Genomic DNA, 19897 nt, shown 5'->3' on the forward strand with positions numbered 1-19897 from the left:
AAAGTATTTGGCTTGAGGAATGCCCTATAAACAATAGGAAAGGAACACAATTATGCAATGAGTAAAAGTTCATCTCGGATTCACTTTAAAGTGAACCTGAGACGAACAAGAATAAAAAATGTATACATACCTACGGCTTCCTCCAGACCTCTCCGCACCGATCGCTCCCTCGGCGTCTTCCGCCGCCTCCTGTCAGCAGCCCCAACAGCTTGGTGCGTCTGGGCGCACTGCGCATGCACGGGCGCGTATCCCACCAGCTGCAGGAGCGGGGGGGGGGGGCAGCTGTGCTATGGGGCTGCTAATGGGAGAATGAGAAGGCGGAGGAGGACGGTGTGGGAGCGATCGGTGTGAAGGGGCTGGAGGAAGCCCCAGGTATGTATACATTTTTTTTATTGTTGTTCGTTTCTGGTACACTTTAAACAGACTCTGAAGCGAGATTAAAAATAGCTTTTTACCTTATATTCAACATGGGCATGTTTGCCCCTGCTAAAATGCCGCTATCCCGCGGCAAAACGAGGGGTCTTTAATAGTAAAGGGTTTCTGAAAGATGAGAGGCACCTGTGCACCAAAACTCTCTGTTTCGCAGGGCAAGTGTTCATACTGTTCAGCCTACTCTACTGCCTGTTGCAACAAGATTTTAGATGGCCTCCAAAGAGAACATGAAGAGAAAAGTAAAGAAAAGTAGTCCATTCTCTATGCTAGACAGCTGGAGGCAGCTATATTTTGTCAGTTGTACTTGTCCAGTCTTCTAGGCCACTTTTCCATAGCGCAGATACTAAGAAAATATTTGTGTTGGCTCCATGCCTAGCACAGTGGAATAATGAGGACCAAGTGCAACAATAGTTTATGGAGCATATTCCTTGTTTAACTGAAACAGAGCTATAGAAAACCCATAGGGCCGTATGTAAGCCATTAATACTCTGACAAAGCAGCCCTTTTGGTATGTGCTAGCACTGTATTCAGAGCCTAGCTACCACCAAGGGCTTCTCTGTTTTCTGGCCATGTAGGGATAGCATCCAGTTATTCTGTCTTCTCAAACTGCTTTTCACTGTCCTTTCCAAACTTATCATTTTCAAGAACTGGATATATGCAGATCACCAGTGGTCATGTTCCCCTGTGGTTTGCATCCCAAGCAGAGGATCTGTAGGAAGTGTACTGCTGCTGCATCTTTCTCTCACACATAACAGCTGTCACCAAGTCAGTCTGTTTAGTTAGTGGTGACTGTTACCAAGGCAACAGCACAGATAACCGGAATAGGAAAGCTTCATTTAACCTGTGGACTGCTGGAGTTTATAATGATGTTTTTCCTATGTTACTGTAAAAAGACAAGCCTTACATTCTTGATAATCCAAATCTACGGGTTAATTTTGATACAGTAAAGAATGTACAGGATATTTTTCAGATTGCTCTAAATGTTTCTATTTTGTAGCTTGAATAGAAGTGTGTTAGTCATAAGAGAATTTAGAAAAAATCCTGAAGTTTGAGATCCAGTCAGTAGAATTGTGGTTTTGGAAAACATTCCAAAGTAGAGATGAACTAAACTTGGCACTGCACTAAGAGACAGGGTTCCACATCCTTGAAATGCTGTTTCTTTTCTTAAAGTGAACCTAATGTGAGAGTGATATGGAGGCTGACATATTTATTTCCTTTTCCTTAACAATATCCGTTGTCCATCATCCTGTTGATCTTCTGGCATCAGTAGTGTCTGAGTCACAAACCTGAAACAAGTATGCAGCAAACCCAGTCAGGCTTGAGTCAGATTTGATCTTCAAGCTTGTTCAGGTTCTATGGCTTAACTTAACGAGTGCTCCACTGAATCCGCCTGGAGTCCCGGCAGGTCCAGTGGCTTCAAAGGATGAGATTTCTGCACTTTGATTGGCCGAATACGTTGACTGTCACTTGATAGTCAGCCTACTGGGCCAATAAAAGTGCAGGTCCCAACCTCTGCATCCCCTATTGCTACGAAATAATAATACCTACTGCTGCATGGTGGCTGACTAGGTGAATGATTTTTTTTTTTTTGGTAGATATTGATTATATACTTGATCTATAGTGATTGGTCAGCTGAAAACTCTTCTGTCTGCCTTCCAAGTGGTAGACTGTTACCTTAGACACCTACAAATGTGTTACAAAAAGACATAGAAAAGTGCAGATTCCCTGAGTCACAGAGAAAAATAACAGTGGTATGACCTAATTTCTCTTGACTATTGTATGTAGTTCAGGCAAAAATATAACATTGAGACGTTTCCCTTTTTCTTTGCTTTTTTTTTTTGTTGCCTGCAGCTAGTTTTGGTCTTCTCCTACGTACAGTGCTGTCTCCTATTTTTTATTAATAAAAATAGATTTTTGTTTTTTGCAGGGCAGTTATGGATGTACCTGCAAATAAACCGCTAACAGAAGATCAGGCAAGATTCTACTTTCAAGATCTTATCAAGGGAATAGAATATCGTGAGTTTTTACGACACATTGTTACTCTGAATTGGAAAAAATGTTTTCATTCTAGGTACTTTACTTTCTATTGTTCATTTGTAAGTATTGGCATTTATCTCAATCAGTAGGGATTTCTAAAGTGAGAAAAATATGGCAGATGCCATTATCTGGCATGACGTGTAGAGATGCACCCTAAAAGTGATTTGATTACTTTCTTAGGATAAACTGAAACTCTGGATGTGTGGTAAGTTGGTTTGCAGTGTCACTGGAAAAAAATCTACGTGCCATTTGGTAATTAAAAAAAATATTGATTTTGTGTGTTGTATTGCATATTTGCTGAAGTTCCGATGTACGACAAAATTCCACCAAAATGACATCATTCAGTGAAACCGGTATAGGTTTTATATCTTAGATTCTTTAAATCGGCCACATAGATTAGCATTACTTACACAGAATCATGAATTTAACTTTGCAAAACAGCTCTGGGTATAAGCCACAGTTGTCAACCAATCCCTGCCTTATGATGCTTTGCTGTGCAGCATTACAGGTTTCACTCTCATTTTAAACATTTGACATGTCTTTGCAGTTCACTATCAAAAGATCATTCACCGCGATGTCAAGCCATCCAATCTCTTGGTTGGGGAAGATGGTCACATTAAGATTGCTGACTTTGGGGTCAGTAATAAGTTTGAAGGAACCGATGCCCTTCTGACTAACACCGTGGGAACCCCAGCCTTCATGGCGCCAGAAACCCTGTCGGAAACACGCAGGATATTTTCTGGAAAGGTATAATTGATTTGTGCTAAAGATGTATGTTTAAAGTGAACCTAGCATAAAATCTGAATTTACATGAATCAGTAAGGGCTCTTTTCCACTATGAAATGCGATTGCGATCGCGATCGCGTTTCAATTTCCACCATGCGATTGCGATTGCGATTGAGCTACTATACTCATTATAGTACAGCTCAATCGCATACAAAACGCGGCAGGACGACGATTGCGCTTTGACCAAAATCGCATCGCAATCGGATCGCACTAATGGAAAATGCTGCTGCAGTTTCCATTAGTTTAATGTACCTTGCGATTTGCGATTAGAAGCAAATCGCAGGCTAGTGGAAAAAGGCCCTAAGGGCTTGTTCTCACAGGTTGCAGAGGACACTTTTCAGAATCGCTGCTGCCACAATAGGGCGGGACGCAGTGTGAAGCTGCAGTGACATGGTTTTGTTTTTTGTTTTTTTTCACAGCAGCACACCTCCTACAATTGGCATTCTATATAACAGTCTGTCCTTCACATACAGAAACCACCCAGGAGAACTACTACTGCTAATACACCCTTACTTGTATAATCATTATTTCTCCCCTGCCATAGCAAGAAATCCATACACCCTGACTTGCATTCTAGTCCAAGGGTGTCAAACTCAAATACAAAGTGGGCCAAAACTTTACACTGGGACCAAGTCACGGGTCAACCTCAATGTCTAGTGGCCACCTCTCTCCTTTATAAGTTCTCTGGTGTCAAGTGGTTCCCCCTCCCTCTCCCATACAGTCACCTGGGTCGTAGTGGTTCTCTCATTTCCCCATACTGTTGCCTGATGTGTAATGCCCCCCCCCCCCCCATACAGTTCCCTGGTGTCTAGTGGTCCTCCCTCCCCTATACAATTATCTGGTGTTTAGTGTCCCTCCCTCCTCCTCTATACAGTTCCCTGGTGTCTAGTACTTCTACTCCCCCATATGTTTTTCCTGATGATCTTAGGCCTTGTTTACATCATACACACTTCCGTGCGCATTTGGAAGCGCGTATGATGTGCGACACGCAAGAACGGCAGAAGGGCATAGATTCTGCCGTTCACATCATATGTGCTGCACAGCAGGATGATGCGCTGTGATGCGCTTGCGTGATGCTGCATGCACTTTGCCCGCACGCGCAGAGCCGACCTATTCACTGTAATGAATGGGATCAGCAGCACAGCGGGTAGCGGCGCAGATGGCGTGCGATCGTATGCGTTACGTTCCGATCACACATCTATATGCGCTAGTTAGATGTGAACGCGGCCTTATGCTTCACCTCCTATATAGTTTCCCTATTGGTCTTCAGTTTGCCATACATAATGCAAAGTGGGGAAACCACTTGGGGAGGGGGGGGGGGGCAAATTTGATGGCTCTGTAGGCCAGATTTCACTAGCTAGCCAGTGTTTGACATGCATGTTCTAGCCTTTTTCATTTTCCATTAACCTCCCCTGTACTTCCCATACATAATACCTATCATATCCATCACCAGCTGCTCCAGTACCCCTGTGTGTGCTTCATCTTGCCTGTCCTGCAGGCCACTCACTTTATTTCTTCCTTCTTCCTGCTCACATTATCTACTCAGCCTTGCTGCTTAAACTGTGCCATGCCTGGTGGGCACAAATTAGCATACATATTTTATGCAGTATACTTTATATCAAGCAGTGACCTCGCACCACTCTTTGTGTAATATCTGCAGATAATTCACATGTATACGCTGAGTAGGAGGTGTAGGGAAGTTGCCATAGATACAGAGTATTGCGAGAGAATGAACGGTGTATGGCAGGTGTAGATTGCTAGCACATTAACACTTTTTTTTTTCTTTTGCAGGCTCTGGATGTTTGGGCAATGGGAGTTACTTTGCACTGTTTTGTGTTTGGCCAGGTATTTATACAAAGCATCATATACATGTTAGCTGGTCGTTCTCTTTTTATATATACTGGTATAAAGATATTCTTTGGTTTAATTATGGTATAGTTTTTATAACCGCAGAAAGAATATCTGTAAACTAATGGCTTAACTAACTGTTTAACCTGATTAGCAATTTGTTTGTATATGATACCATGTAAGTATATTGAGATCTGGTGTACGCCACATCATGTCCTTGTTGATTAACCCTTGAACTTGCACAAGTTAAAGGATACCCGACGTGACATGATGATAGACATGGGTATTTACAGTGCCTAGCACACAAATAACTATGTTGTGTTCCTTTTTTTCTTTCTCTGCCTGAAAGAGTTAAATATCAGGTATAAGAAATTCCAACTATAAAACACTTTTCTAGTAGAAAATGGATTCTGAGAGCAGGAAAGGGATAAAAAGGGTCAACAGTTCATACGTTTTAGCTCTGGCATACTTCAATGAATGTGTCATTGAGCCAAAACAATAAAACCGTTAACATTTAAAAGGTAGATTTAAACATAAAATAAAACCGCGGGATATCTTAAAAGTCATTTTTAGCAGAAGGAAGATAGATACAATCATTTATTTCGTTAGTTTATTTTTACCTCGGGTGTCCTTTAAAGAATGGTTGAAGTTAGACGTTTATGGAGGTGGCCATATGTCTTTCCTTTTAAACAATACCAGTTGCCTGGCAATCCTGTTGGTCTAATTGGCTGCAGTAGTGTTGGAATAACACCAAAAATAAGCATGTGGCTAATCTGGTCCGATCTTCTGCATGGTTGTTCCGGGTCTATGGCTAAATGTATTAGAGGCAGAGGATCAGCAGAATAGCTAGGCAACTGGCATTGCTTAAAAGGAAATAAATATGGCAACCACCATATCCCTCTTACTTCAGCTGTCTTTTAAAGTGTGTATACATGCATGATTTGGTCCACATATGTGTCGCCCTCCAGGATAGCATTCAGTCTTGCCAATGAAAGGTTTCAATGCTGTACAGGGTAGTTGTTAGGCAACAGCCAAGTGATGCGGTTTGTGTCTATGGAGGAGGGTAGAAGGTGTGGCACAGGACAGAGCAGCTTCCATAAGTGGAGGTAAGGAGGGGAACAGTGGACTCCCCTGCCAATGGCTCAAGTGTGTCGAACCATTAAAGCGACCTTGGGGTACACCTGTACTAATGCTGCATTCTTGGCCGAGCCAACCACAGCTGACAACACTGTAGCTTGCGTACCGTCCGTATCCTGAATTGGATATCAAACATCTGAGTAGATATGTATCCATTGTATGAAAGGTGCCATTATATTGCCTTAGGCAGGTGTCCCATTCAGTACAGAAATCTGCCCTAGGATCACACCTCTAGAGTGGTCAGTGCAGTCAGAGCGGTCTTTACATATGTAAGAATAAGGATGTTTTGTGTACATTATAATATGCAGACCTTTGTGGGGTATTCCTTTTAATAATCAGGGGTCGTGAAGTGGCTGGCCTATGGGCGTTATGATCAGAATCCCTTTGGAGCCCAGCCATGTGTACAAAAAGGCTGCTGCATCCAGACTCAGTGGTCTGGACTCTGGAGTGGCAGTACCCCATATACCTATAGATCTTCAGATGTGGGGTTTGCTGAAATGCAGCATTGGGAACTTGTCTTACAGACTACATATGCACTGCGCAAGGCATTGAGCAGGGTGATGTGTACTATAACATACAGCAGCCACTTGGAATTCCCTTTTACTGACGTGGCTGAAATAAAGTTGAAACTGGTTGCTATGGCCTTTACAGTACATAATGGAATATGCCTTTAAGTGCACCCAGGGGGACATGTGACATGATGACATAAACATGTGTATGTACAGTACACAACATATTAATAACCTGGCTGTTTTACTTGGTTTATTTTGCTGCCTAAAAGAGTAAATTTCGAAGTATGGAAATTTCTATGGTATATTACTTGTCGGGGAATACAGTACTAATCACTGATCAGCAAATTACAGGCATAAAAGTTTTCCTGGCAGAATACAACTTCTGACAGCAGAGAAAGATAAAATACATGAACTATTGGCCTTTTTCTAACTCTGGGACACTTAATAGGCTGCCACTGATTAGAGACAGAAAAACATTCAACCTACTTTGTACATATTCAAATATAAAATAAAACCTTGGGATACTTAAAAAGTCATTTTTGACAGCATATTGACTTTACAGTAAGTTACTGCTGTTTCCATACAGGTGTTCTGATGTTTGTAAAATTGCCTGTATATGTACTGGCCCTTTAAAATGAATTTTATATCTGACTCATAAAGTGCTAGTGCATGCATTTGTGTTTGTACAGTACGTCTGGTTTATGGAACAGATTGCTTACTTTTTACTGACTTCCTGTTTTCAGTGTCCGTTTATGGATGAGAGGATTTTATCACTTCATAGCAAGATAAAAAACCAGCCACTGGAGTTTCCAGACCAGTAAGTGATGCAGTTCAATGCAATAACTGTTATCAGCGCAGTATTGATTAGTGGTCCTGAGGACTCATTATTTTGTGTTAATCTGTATGCTCCACCTTATATCCAGCACTGAAACTAGTGCAGAGACCCACGTCACATAGGTCTAAAGGTAGCCATACACTGGTCGATTTGCCATCAGATTTGACCAACAGATAGATCCCTCTCTGATCGAATCTGATCAGAGAGGGATCGTATGGCTACCTTTACTGCAAACAGATTGTGAACCGATTTCAGCCTGAAACATACATTACCTGCTCCACCGGCGCGACTCCAGTCCCCAGGTCTCCGCTGTCTTCTCCGCTCTGGTCTCCAGTTCCAGCATGCTTTACTTCTTCCTGCCCGGCAGGAAGTTTAAACAGTAAAGCGCCCTCTACTGTTTAAACTTCCTGCCGGGCAGAAGGAACTGAAGCATGCCGGAGACCAGCGCGGACACGGAGCAGCGGTGACTGGGGGTAGTCGTGCCGGCAGAGCAGGTAATGTATGCGGCTCTATTGCGTCGGTCGTCGGGTACTCGAACGCCGCTAGCGACGCGCTCCCTACCCGCGGGCGATCGACGGTAATTTTCCGCACGGAGCGATTGACGGGATCGGACGAAATGGATCGAAATTCGGCGTGTAGCGCAAACGATTGGCAGCAGATTCGATCCCAGTGATCGAATCTGCTGTCGAAACGGTGGCAAATCGGGCCAGTGTATGGCCAGCTTAAGCATGTCTGGAGCTCGCCTTCAGAAGATGATAAACTCGGATGGAACTGAAATGAGCTCATTATCGCCTCAATTCAGCACCATTCCTCATCTTTTTCAGAACATGAATAGAGTTGGTTGATGAAAAAGACTTGCATGCAGATTTAATGCAAATTGTATTTAAACATGGGCCAGCCTAAATCAGAAGGAAATACATTTGATTAGCGCAGTTCCAAATTTCATGCGCCTTTCGTTACATTTACATGCAAGCTGGAAATATTAGTGTCTTATTAGTATTAGTATCTGTAAAATGAAGCAAGTTTCGTGAACAGTGATGTACACGTGACTGGAAATACTTTGAATGCTCTCCTTCTACATGTTTCCCTCTACAAAATGTTATCTGTTACCCAGACTGGAAGGAGACGAGCTGTTTTGACTTCCAATTTTAATAGTACACCTTTACTTTTACTGAAGCATTTTTTTTTTTTTAAACAGATATTGTGTATTGAATTTTCATACAAACATATACAAAACAATCTCCACCCTCCATCCCATGCGTTCCTCCCAGTCAACAGAACCAAATGTACATACAAAAAGTGTCAATCAGTTATTCAGCAAAGACTACAGTTGCTCAATTAAATTCATAGTCAATCTCTTGATATTTAACTTTTTCACACAAACTGAAACTATATGTGCGTCCAGTTTATGCCTGTGTGCGTCAAATAGGACACACAGGCACATCCTGTCATTTCACAGTGGCGCACGTACCCGGCGGCCGGAAGAGAGGGGGGATGGGTGAAGTGGAATAAGCGTTCCCCCGAGCCAATTGGCGTACCAATAATGAATTAACATGCATGCCTCAAATAATGAGGCATGTTCATTCATCAAAGTGAGAGTAGAACTGGTAGTTTAAAATGAACACTTCATGGTAACTTTCATGAGTGTTTAGCGCCATCTACTGGCCAAAAAGTACAATTAAAGTAAGAAAAAACAAACAACAAATATGTCTAATTATTATTAAAACTTTTTTAATACCCCGTTCACCCACTGTACTTACAAAACATACACACTTTAAAAAAAAAAAGTGACCCAACCACCTCCCCCCCCCCCCCCCCCCCCCACCGCTAATGAAGAGTTACTTTAGGGTCTGAACTTTTTAAATACATATGTAAAGAGGGTATATTTCTGTTATTTTGGCAGCTATGGACTTGTAATTATTGATGGGAACAAAAAACACACGACAGAAAAAAAATACACCTTTATTTCCAAATAATGTGCTGTCGCCATACATTGTATTAGGGACATAATTGAAATGTTTTAATAACCGGGAGAAATGTGCAAATAAAATGTGTGGGTTTTATCTGCAGAATCATTGTTTATCTTATAACTATAGAGGGTAAATTGTGTATTTTTTATTCCCCCCCCCCTGTTTTTCTGCATAACATGCATAGAAAATAAAGTAATTACTGAACACAAGCATTGCCCACAAGAAGACTAATTTGTGTAAAAAAAAAAAAAAAAAAAAAAGAAGAAAAAAATAAAAAGATGTAGATCATTTAGGTGTGATAAGCAGTAATAAAGATATTGCCAAATGAATGGGAGGAGCGCTGACACGGGGAAATGGCTCTTGGTGGTAAGGGTAAAATAGCCTGTGGCGTGAAGTAGTTCAGGTATGCGAACCAAGGGGTCCACACGCTTGTCAAATTTAGCAGCACGGTTCCTTTGGAGATATGTGAATTTATATATTTGAAGCAAAGCAATAACTGATTTAACCCACCTTTCAGTCGTTGGGGCCTGTGCCTGGATCCAGTTTAATATGATGCATCTAGAGTGGTCGCGTCCTTAGATACCAAAAAAGCCTTCAACGCAGTTGAGTGGTCCTATCTCTGGGCAGTCCTTAAAGGATACCCGAACTGACATGTGACATGATGAGATAGACCTGTGTATGTACAGTGCCTAGCGCACCAATAACTATGCTGTGTTCCTTTTTTTTTTTCTCTGTCTGAAAGAGTTAAATATCAGGTATGTAAGTGGCTGACTCAGTCCTGACTCAGACAGGAAGTGACTACAGTGTTACCCTCACTGATAAGAAATTCCCCTTTTTACCTCTTTCTTGCTCTCAGAATCAATTTTCTGCTAGAAAAGTGTTTTATAGTTGGAATTTCTTATCAGTAAGGGTCACACTGTAGTCACTTCCTGTCTGAGTCAGGACTGAGTCAGCCACTTACATACCTGATATTTAACTCTTTCAGACAGAGACAGAAAAAAAGGAACACAGCATAGTTATTTGTGTGCTAGGCACTGTACATATGTCTATCTCATCATGTCACATGTCAGTTCGGGTATCCTTTAATAAATTTGATGTGGGTACTAAATTCATCACATATATTAAAGCATTATAGCACTCTCCAAAAGCCAGAGTATAAACGGGCAATTAAGTCTCTTACTTCTTCCCCTTGGGTCCGGGCACGCGCCAGGGCTGCCGCCTATCTCCAGCACTTTTTTGCCTTGGCAATGGAAACCCTGGCGGCGATACTTCGATCCAAGGCGGATATTATTGGTCTACAGATCAACACTCTAGATGAAATTAGTATAGTAATAGTGTCATTATACACAGATGATCTGCTACTTTATTTAGCAGATCTTCAGCCTTCCCTCACTTCTGCTCTTGCCTCAGTCAATACCTTTGGTACCTACTCAGGCTTAGTCATAAACTGGCACTCACTTCTTATGTCCATTGAGCCTTCCATCACGTCTGCCACATGCAATATCCCATTACAAATTGTCAGCCAAATAAAATATCTCGGTATATTAATTACCCCATGTGTCCAAGCCTTCTATACTATTAATATAGAACCCCTACTCACACGTGTTAAAGATAAGCTAAGAGCCTGGGCCACCCTACCACTATCCCTTAAAATGTGCATCCTGCCTAAGTTCGTTTGTTTTTAGACATACCCCTGTTACATTACCTGCCAAATTATTTACCACACTTGATGCAATGTTCACCTCCTTTATTGGGAATAACTCATCCCCATGGATTGCTTTGTCCAGCTTGCAGCTTCCAGGTGATCAGGGAGGAATTGCTCTTCCCAAACTGAAATTCTATTATTGGGCAGCTGTCCTCCCCACGATATACTGGTGGTTTGAACAATCCCCCTAAAACCCAGCCTCTGCCCTTTAGGCAGCAATCATTGGCTTCCCACTAGCTCTAGCTAGTCTACCCTTTCGGGGACTGAAAGCTTGCTCCTCTATCACTCTACCCATGACCACTACTGTCCGAGTGTGGGATGAGGCAGTCAGCTTTCTCTCCAGTAATGAAGAATGGTTACCCTTCATCCCTCTTTGGAATAATATGAAACTTAAAAAATTCCTTACTGTCCCTGATCCGTCAATCTGGGTTGAAAAAGGCAAAGTGAAGTTGAGGGACTTAGCTGAGGGAAATGAGATCAAACAGTTTAATACCCTTAAAAGCTAATTCTCCTTACCAAATTCAATGTATTTTAGATATCTTCAAATATGTCATGCTTTCCAGACACAATTTGGCTCTCAGAGATTGATTATGCCTTCTTACCCAATTGAAGATATTCTGAGTCACTCGGTCCAATCGGGCCACTCGGGCCTCATTTACCTCCTCTATAATGCCCTTATTACGGCAAATAATCGCATCAAGCAAAAGCCCTACCTGTTGTGGAAGAGAGACCTGGTGGATCTCACTGAGGTGAAGGGGCGGAAGCTATTCCCTTCCTTATTTCTACCCCAATAGCAGCCCGCCATAAGTTATCAGCACTCAAATACTTATATCAAGCTTGCCACACTTCATATAAACTTTCCAAAATTGGCTCTAGCCATCAAGATAAATGTTGGAGATGTGGCGATTCTGCTGCTTCTTTTATTCATATATTTTGGTCAGCAGCGTCGCTAGCCCTATTTTAGGGGGCCCTGTGCCCCCAACATGTCCGCGGGTGACCCCAATCTATTTGCAGGGGTACCCGGTGCTCCCTTCGGCCGCCGCTGCCCCCCTCCAAAACCCACTCCCCGCGGAAGTGACATCACTTCCGCATATACAGTGGTGTGTCTGTGTGCACCCGCTCTAACTGGTCGGGTCGCCGGCTAACACTGAGGTCTGACGCTGGGCTGCTGCTGCTGGGAGGTGAGGGGCACCTGTCACTACCTAACCTTGGGGACGCCTGTCACTCACTACCTAACCTGGGGGTTGCCTGTCACTCACTACCCAACCTGGGAGTCGCCTGTCACTCACTACCAAACCTGGGAGGTGCCTGTCACTCACTACCTAACCTGGGGGGTCCCTGTCACTCACTACCTAACCTGGGGGGCGCACTACATAACCCGGTGGGGGCCTGTCGCTCACTACCTAACCTAGGGGGTGCCTGTCACTCACTACCTAGCCTGGGGGTCACTGTCACTCACTACCTAACCTGGGGGGCGCACTACATAACCTGGTGGGGGCCTGTCGCTCACTACCTAACCTAGGGGGTGCCTGTCACTCACTACCTAGCCTGGGGGTCACTGTCACTCACTACCTAACCTGGGGGGTCCGTGTCACTCACTACCTATTTTGGGGGGCACCTGTCACTCACTACCTAACCTTTGGGGCGCCTGTCACTCACTACCTAACCTGGGGGGCGCCTGTCACTCACTACCTAACCTGGGGGGCGCCTGTCACTCACTACCTAACCTGGGGGGCGCCTTTCACTCACTACCTAACCTGGGGGCGCCTGTCACTCACTACCTAACCTGGGGGGCGCCTGTCACTCACTACCTAACCTGGGGGGCGCCTGTCACTCACTACCTAATCTGGGGGGCGCCTGTCACTCACTACCTAAACTGGGGGACCCCTGGCGCTCACTACCTAAACTGGGGGACCCCTGGCGCTACTTTGACTAGGGGGCACCTGTCACTACCTAAACTATCCAGGCCAGCCAGCCCAGCATTACCACCAGCCAACCAGCCCAGAATCACTGTCAAAAAGGCCATCGCATCACCACCAGTCAGGCCAGCATTTACTTCAACCAGCCAAGCACAGCCCAGCATTACCGCCAGCCACAGCATCGGCCACAGCATCACCACCAGCCAACCCAGCCACAGCATCGGCCACAGCATCACCACCAGCCAACCCAGCCACAGCATCACCGCCAGCCAGGCCACCGCATCACTGCCAGGCCTTTCAGCCCACACATCATCCCCAATCCAGCCAAAAACAGTATTGCCAGGCACAGCAGCCAGTAGAGGAGAATTCAGAAGCCAGGTGAGAGGTGTCTACCATATTAAGGGGGCATTCTGCCTATTTATGTGAAACGCTGTCTATGTGCCTCATGACTGCTGAATTTGTCTTGTTGGGGGTCAGATGATTTCTAACTGCGAGATTATGGGAAAAGCTGAATCATCATCATATGAGACAATAGTATTAAACCTACTTTTTAGCTTTTTAAAACAGAAAAAACTGGGTGGTTCTAAAAAAAAAAAAAAAAATGAAAACATTTTTTTCAGGAGTAGGATGGATGAAATTATTATCTTCACAGTTTATTTTCAACTTGGATTTTCCATAATGTTCATGTATGAGTTAAAACGTTTGTACAGTATTTAGTTTAAATTGCTGTTGCCACTTTGCGACAGATAAGTGACTTTTAGGTTGCAGTTTGGGCACTCAGCCTCCAAAAGGTTCGCCACCACTGTCCTAATCTAATGGTCAGCAGCGTCGCTAGCCTTATTTTAGGGGGCCATTGCTAAGTTCATGTAAATGTGTCTCCACCCGTGACCACACCCACATTCTGGTCCATGGCCGCACAACGTAACCCTCATATTTTTCGGTGAGCTAGCTGCAGTGTGCTGATCTCTGCTGCCTACAGAATGTACAGTATAAGCTGTTCTCTAGTGCCTGCACTGTGTGTTGATCTACCTCCAGTGTGTACAGTATAAGGTGTTACTCTGTGCCTTTACTGATTGTAAACCAGCTATATTGTATGCTGATCCCTGCTACTTTCAGTATGTACAGTATTCACTGTAAAGCCTGGTACACACATGCCATTTTGATTAGCCAATTTTAGCTCTGTTCATCAAATTCATCATTGTCTGTTGGTCCACTTATTGCATGGGGGTGGTAAAATTGGTCAGTGATTGACCAATCAAAATTGTATGTGCGTATACATCTTTGATCTATGCCTATATTGTAAATTATCTAAATAAAGGGCAGGGGGCTCCATCCAATATTTCGATGGGCAGGCCCGTTATCTGTAGTTTACACCGCTGCTAAGTTCATGTACATTTGGTCCCACCCAAGGCCATGCCTACTCACTGCATGGCCACGGCCGTTTTTTTGCCGCAACATATACTCCCCATCTAGTGTCCACAGGTGCCCCCGATCTCCAAGGACCCTAGGAACGGTCCTGATTTTGGTCATGTCCTGGAATTCAACTTTACTGGGAAGAAGTACATGGTTTACTAACTGACCTTGTGGGTCCCTCTGTCCCCTCCACCTCGAAGAGTTTACTACTTAGCATTTTCAGTACTAAGTCCCTCTCTGAACGGAAGCTAATTTTAGCTAGACTACTTCTTTTTTTATGCTAGAACACAGATTGCACTCAGATGGAAAAATACTAATGCCCCTACCTTAAATGATCTTATTCAATCTGTTCATGCTGATATGCCAACGTATAAGCGCGAATATGAAAATAGGGGATCAAAAAAGAAATTATATAAAATCTGGACCTGCTGGTTATCTTTATTTAAAATTGATAGGTAATTTTCCTGTATCTAACTTTCTTATGATTACTATACTACTATGTAATTATACTATGATGTATTTTGTTTGAACCACCTTTAATCCAATTTTATTGTTGATTAATGTTGGGCTATGCCCATGAATTTGGAAGACTACTTGGGAGGGACTGGGGGTGAGGGAGGGGTTACTACTTTTTTGTATTGTACCTTTTTATGTTAACCACTTTACCCCCAGCTATACGGATATCTCCGTCCCTTTTTCCATCCTTTCACCCCCGATATCCGCACCTCCTGCACTCCCGCTGCCTTGTGCGCACGCACCCGCTCGTGCACGCCGCCGCCCACTCGCCCGGAGATCAATGAACAGGAAAAACCGTTCCCATTCGTTGATCTAAGCCCCGCAATGATCTGCTGCTTCAACGAGAAGCAGCGCGATCTTTGTAAAGAAAAAAAGTTTCCCAGCCTCATGGCACTTCCTGCAAGCGTCCTTCCGACGCTTGGAGGTCGCATAAACAAAAAGTTACTGTGGCCATCTTGTGGCCAAATAGTAAAACTACACCCTAAAGCATTTTTCATATTCAAATACATTAGGTTTACACAAAAAATTAACTCATTACCTCCCACACTTCCCAATTATTATTTTTTTTGTAATTAAAAAAAAAAAAAAACTTACAATTAAAAAAAATATATAAATATTTACCTTAGGGACTGAACTTTTTAAATATTTATGTCAAGAGGGTATAACACTGTTACTTTATAAACTATGGGCTTGTAATTAGGGATGGACGCAAAACTGAAAAAAATGCACCTTTATTTCCAAATAAAATATTGGTGCCAAACATTGTGATAGGGACATAATTTAAACGGTTTTATAACCAGGACAAATGGGCAAATTTCATGGGTTTTAATTACAGTAGCATGCATTATTTAAAAACTATAATAGCCGAAAACTGAAAAATAATACATTTTTTTCCCACATTTTTTCCTATTTTCCCATTAAAACACATTTAGAATAAAATAATTCTTGGCCCCGTCACTCTATGATAGATTATGTAGAGGGGATGCCCTAAGTAAGGGACTTATCTCCTCTATTTATGAGGATTTGATCACAGCCGGTATTGAAGCCAAGCCTAAATATATATTGGATTGGGAGGGGGAATTGGGGATTACCCTTACTGAAAACCAATGGATGCTCATTTATGATAGAATATTAAAATCCTCCCCATCCCCCTGCTTAAGAGAAACAGCTTTTAAACTGATGATGAGATGGTACAATACACCGGTTAAACTTCACAAGATCTTTCCCACTCATTCTCCATTGTGTTTTAGAGGTTGTGGCTGGAGGGGTACATTAACTCATATTTTTTGGGATTGTACGATTGCTCAATCCTTCTGGGCTGAAATTTGGACCTTGTTTCATAATATTACTCAAATAACGGTCTCTAACTCTCCGGCCCAAGCCTTGTTATATGCTAATGCTCCTACTATCCCTAAGACCTTCAGACGGCTATATAGTGCTTGCCTGTTAGCCGCCCAATGGGTTATCGCTTATAATTGGAAGCAACATACTTTACCTTTTTCATTATTTGAACAAAGACTGAATCTTATTATGGAATCTGATAGATTAGCTAGCGTCATCTCCTCATCTTATGATAACTTTCAAAATAGGTGGTCGACCTGGTTGGAATATAGGTCCAACTCTTCTCCTGCTTGATTTTATATGTGATGTATTGAGAGCCAATGTTTCGGCAATGTCTTACTTAATAAGTGCCTTTTTGTACTATGGAGCAAAATTGTTAGTGGTTTTGTCTGTTTTACTGTTATATCGTCATCTAATTATACTGTAAGCTACTGTTGCTTATAATTCAGTTATTTCAAAAGTTTTATATTGTACTATGCTCTGTTGATGACTTTATTCTAATAAAGACCTTTTGTAAACTAAAATAATTCTTGGCATAATGTCCCACCTAAAGAAAGCCTAATTGGTGGTGAAAAAAACAAGATATAGTTCATTTCATTGCGATAAGTAATGATAAAGTTATAAAAAAACAAGTGTCAGCGCCAAGGCAGAAGGCGACCGCAGCCGAGAAGGACAATGTCCAAAAGTCCACACAAGCAATGAATATATAAAGTCAGCGCGGGTCTATAGTAATACAGTTTTCATCATTTTTTGGTATACAGGATCTTCGAACAAAAGGGTAAAGAAGCAAGGCTTACCAGATTCCAACAACCCACATTATAAGGTTGTAAACGAGTTTGATAGGTGGTCCGCAGAACTTTCAAATGGTGTCGTTTCACCAGCGATGTTGCACACTACAGATTCCTCCGGAATATAGTAGATATCCTGATATCCTGAGATCGCAGAGACTCACCAAAGGGGAGTCCAGTAGGATAGTGACATGAAAGAGATGTACGGCACATCTAAGTGTAAACCGTCTTTATTACATAACAAGTAAAACAATTAAAAACAAGGATAAAGGAAAACTCACATACGGGGCCCGTGCACTGGGAACCCCGAAAAAGTAGCGCGCATAAAATGGTCAATAGAAGACCTCAAATAAAATGGTGCCGCCTGTCGCCTTCCCGACCGGTTTCGCAATCTTGCGTCATCAGGGGAGAAAGGCGACCAGGCGGCCAGCACCAACTTTATAACATTTTTGAATTAAAAAGTGGGAGTGGTTTCAAACTCGTTTACAACCTTATAATGTGGGTTGTTGGAATCTGGTAAGCCTTGCTTCTTTACCCTTTTGTTCGAAGATCCTGTATACCAAAAAATGATGAAAGCTGTATTACTATAGACCTGCGCTGACTTTAATGATAAAGTTATAGACGAATGAATGGAAGGAGCGCTGAACGGTGAAAATTGCTCTGGTGCTCAAGGGGTAAAACCCCTCAGTGGTGAAACAAAAACTGTATACCACAGAAATGATGCATAAAAAAACAGTACATTGCAGAGTATTACTCTTCCCCTTCTGGCAACGATCAACCCAGCAGGAGCAGATTTGGATCCATAATGATCGGTGTCTCAGAGACTTTGCTTAGCACCCTACAAACCTGCTCACAGATGCGAACACGACAACGTCCTATAAAAAATATCCCAAACTCACTTAGACATCTAGAACATTTGTCCTCCCTACCCTGAAACACACCCCAGTCTTTAGAGGAAGCAGACACTTTTGATCATGCATAGGTTAGTGGTCTAATAGACTCCTTGCTTGTATATTATATGACTGTACAGAGAAACCATGCAGTGTGTTTCCCGTATTCCCATCTGCATTACTTCTATTAATGTGCATGTGTCACTACTAGTGATGGTGATGGGAATCCCAAGCTCTGAAAGGCCAGTCACACTTGTCTATTTTCATGTGTGTTTTGAAACTCATGATAATCAGTGGGCTAATTCCCACTTGAATGCGTTTTTCGCACGCAAAAAAACAAACAAAAAAACCCTGACATCCTGCAGAATAATTCAGCACATTTTGTTTTCATCTCTTCTCATTAGGCAGTGACTGGCTTTTTTCTATTACTGGAACTGTTCAATGTGACTTCCATTATACTCTGTACAGCGCTGCGGAAGATGTTGATGCTATATAAATACTAAATAATAATTTTACAAAATTATTATAAGTAGGGTAGAGATAGCTTTTGCATGAAAAACAAAACCTACACACACACATTTAGTATTTATATAGCGCCGACATCTTCTGCAGCGCTGTACAGAGTATAATGGAAGTCACATGGAGCAGTTCCTGTAATTGAAAAAAGCCAGTCTCTGGCTAATGGGTAGAGATGAAAACAAATGCTTTTCTGGTCTCCAGTGTTTATAAATCATCCCTAAGCCTAAAAGCTGCTTCTTAAGCTGCTGTTATCGAAGATTGATAGTTTAGTCTGTTGTGCAGTAGCTGTAAGAATATGGCTGCTTATAGGTTTTCTCTTCCTCGTTTATTTACACAGGCCAGAAATTTCAGACGACCTAAAGGATCTAATTCTGAAGATGCTGGATAAGAACCCAGAATCTAGAATTTCTGTGCCTGACATAAAGGTAAATTAGATGTCAGTAATATGCTGTATCATGTGGAAATAGATCTCTACCTATGCTGGTAGCCTTGCACACAGCCATGGAAGCCAGTGTAGTTCGGACCATGTGCATTGCCTGTGAATGGCAGGGAAATGTGTAGTTTTAAAGTAGAAATCCGTATAACAGGCCGACACTGCCATGTAAATACAGCTCTTTACTGGTAGTCCATTAAATATGAGCACATACAGAGCAGCCGATACAGTGACAGTCCACGGGTCTGATTCAACAAGCCCCCCTCGAGCTGTATATATAGTTAGGCAAGGAAGGGGACTGTTTTATGTCTTCTCTCTTCTGGGAATTATTAATTTTTTGCTGGAAATCTACTTTAATTGCAACAACTGATATAACTCGATTAAGGACGATTCTTCGTATGAACGATCGTAAATGATCGTTTGGGACCACTAATGGACAAAAATCTCCTAACAAGTCCGATCAGATTGAACTGGATTTTGGATTGATTTCATTAATTTGATCAGATTGGTTTGGAGATTTTAGTTCATTAGCGGTCCCAAACGATCATTTTACGCGTGTTCATACGAAGAATCGTTTTTGTAATTGATCGTTCAGCAAATTGTATCATTAGTGGCCACCTTAACACTACAATATACATTAAACAAATGAAGAAAAGAAATGGATTGCTCCTGATATTCCCCAAGGAATGAGGTTGAGTCTGTGCCCCTGGAATAATTGTAGCCCACATTAGCAGGTAGTCTCCAAAAAGCAGGCGAGTACTAGGGATGGTCAATGAGATGCATCTTGATAATGGACCAATCAAATGACTTCTGGAT

At 42.4% G+C, this 19897-nt stretch overlaps 1 protein-coding gene across 7 annotated transcripts in view; it reads left to right on the top strand.

Annotated features, from left to right (window-relative positions):
• Nucleotides 1–19897, top strand: part of CAMKK2 (calcium/calmodulin dependent protein kinase kinase 2) — a 130496-nt gene that overhangs the window by 98019 nt on the left and 12580 nt on the right. For all 7 annotated transcript variants that reach the window (XM_068245148.1, XM_068245139.1, XM_068245159.1 and 4 more), the window contains 5 exons: nucleotides 2360–2448; nucleotides 3017–3216; nucleotides 5047–5100; nucleotides 7496–7569; nucleotides 18986–19073. In XM_068245148.1, coding sequence (XP_068101249.1) covers nucleotides 2360–2448; nucleotides 3017–3216; nucleotides 5047–5100; nucleotides 7496–7569; nucleotides 18986–19073 — 505 coding nt within the window. The remainder of the gene's footprint in view (nucleotides 1–2359; nucleotides 2449–3016; nucleotides 3217–5046; nucleotides 5101–7495; nucleotides 7570–18985; nucleotides 19074–19897) is intronic.

This window comes from Hyperolius riggenbachi, chromosome 1 (assembly GCF_040937935.1).
Source record: "Hyperolius riggenbachi isolate aHypRig1 chromosome 1, aHypRig1.pri, whole genome shotgun sequence".
Classification (NCBI taxonomy): Eukaryota; Metazoa; Chordata; class Amphibia; order Anura; family Hyperoliidae; genus Hyperolius; species Hyperolius riggenbachi.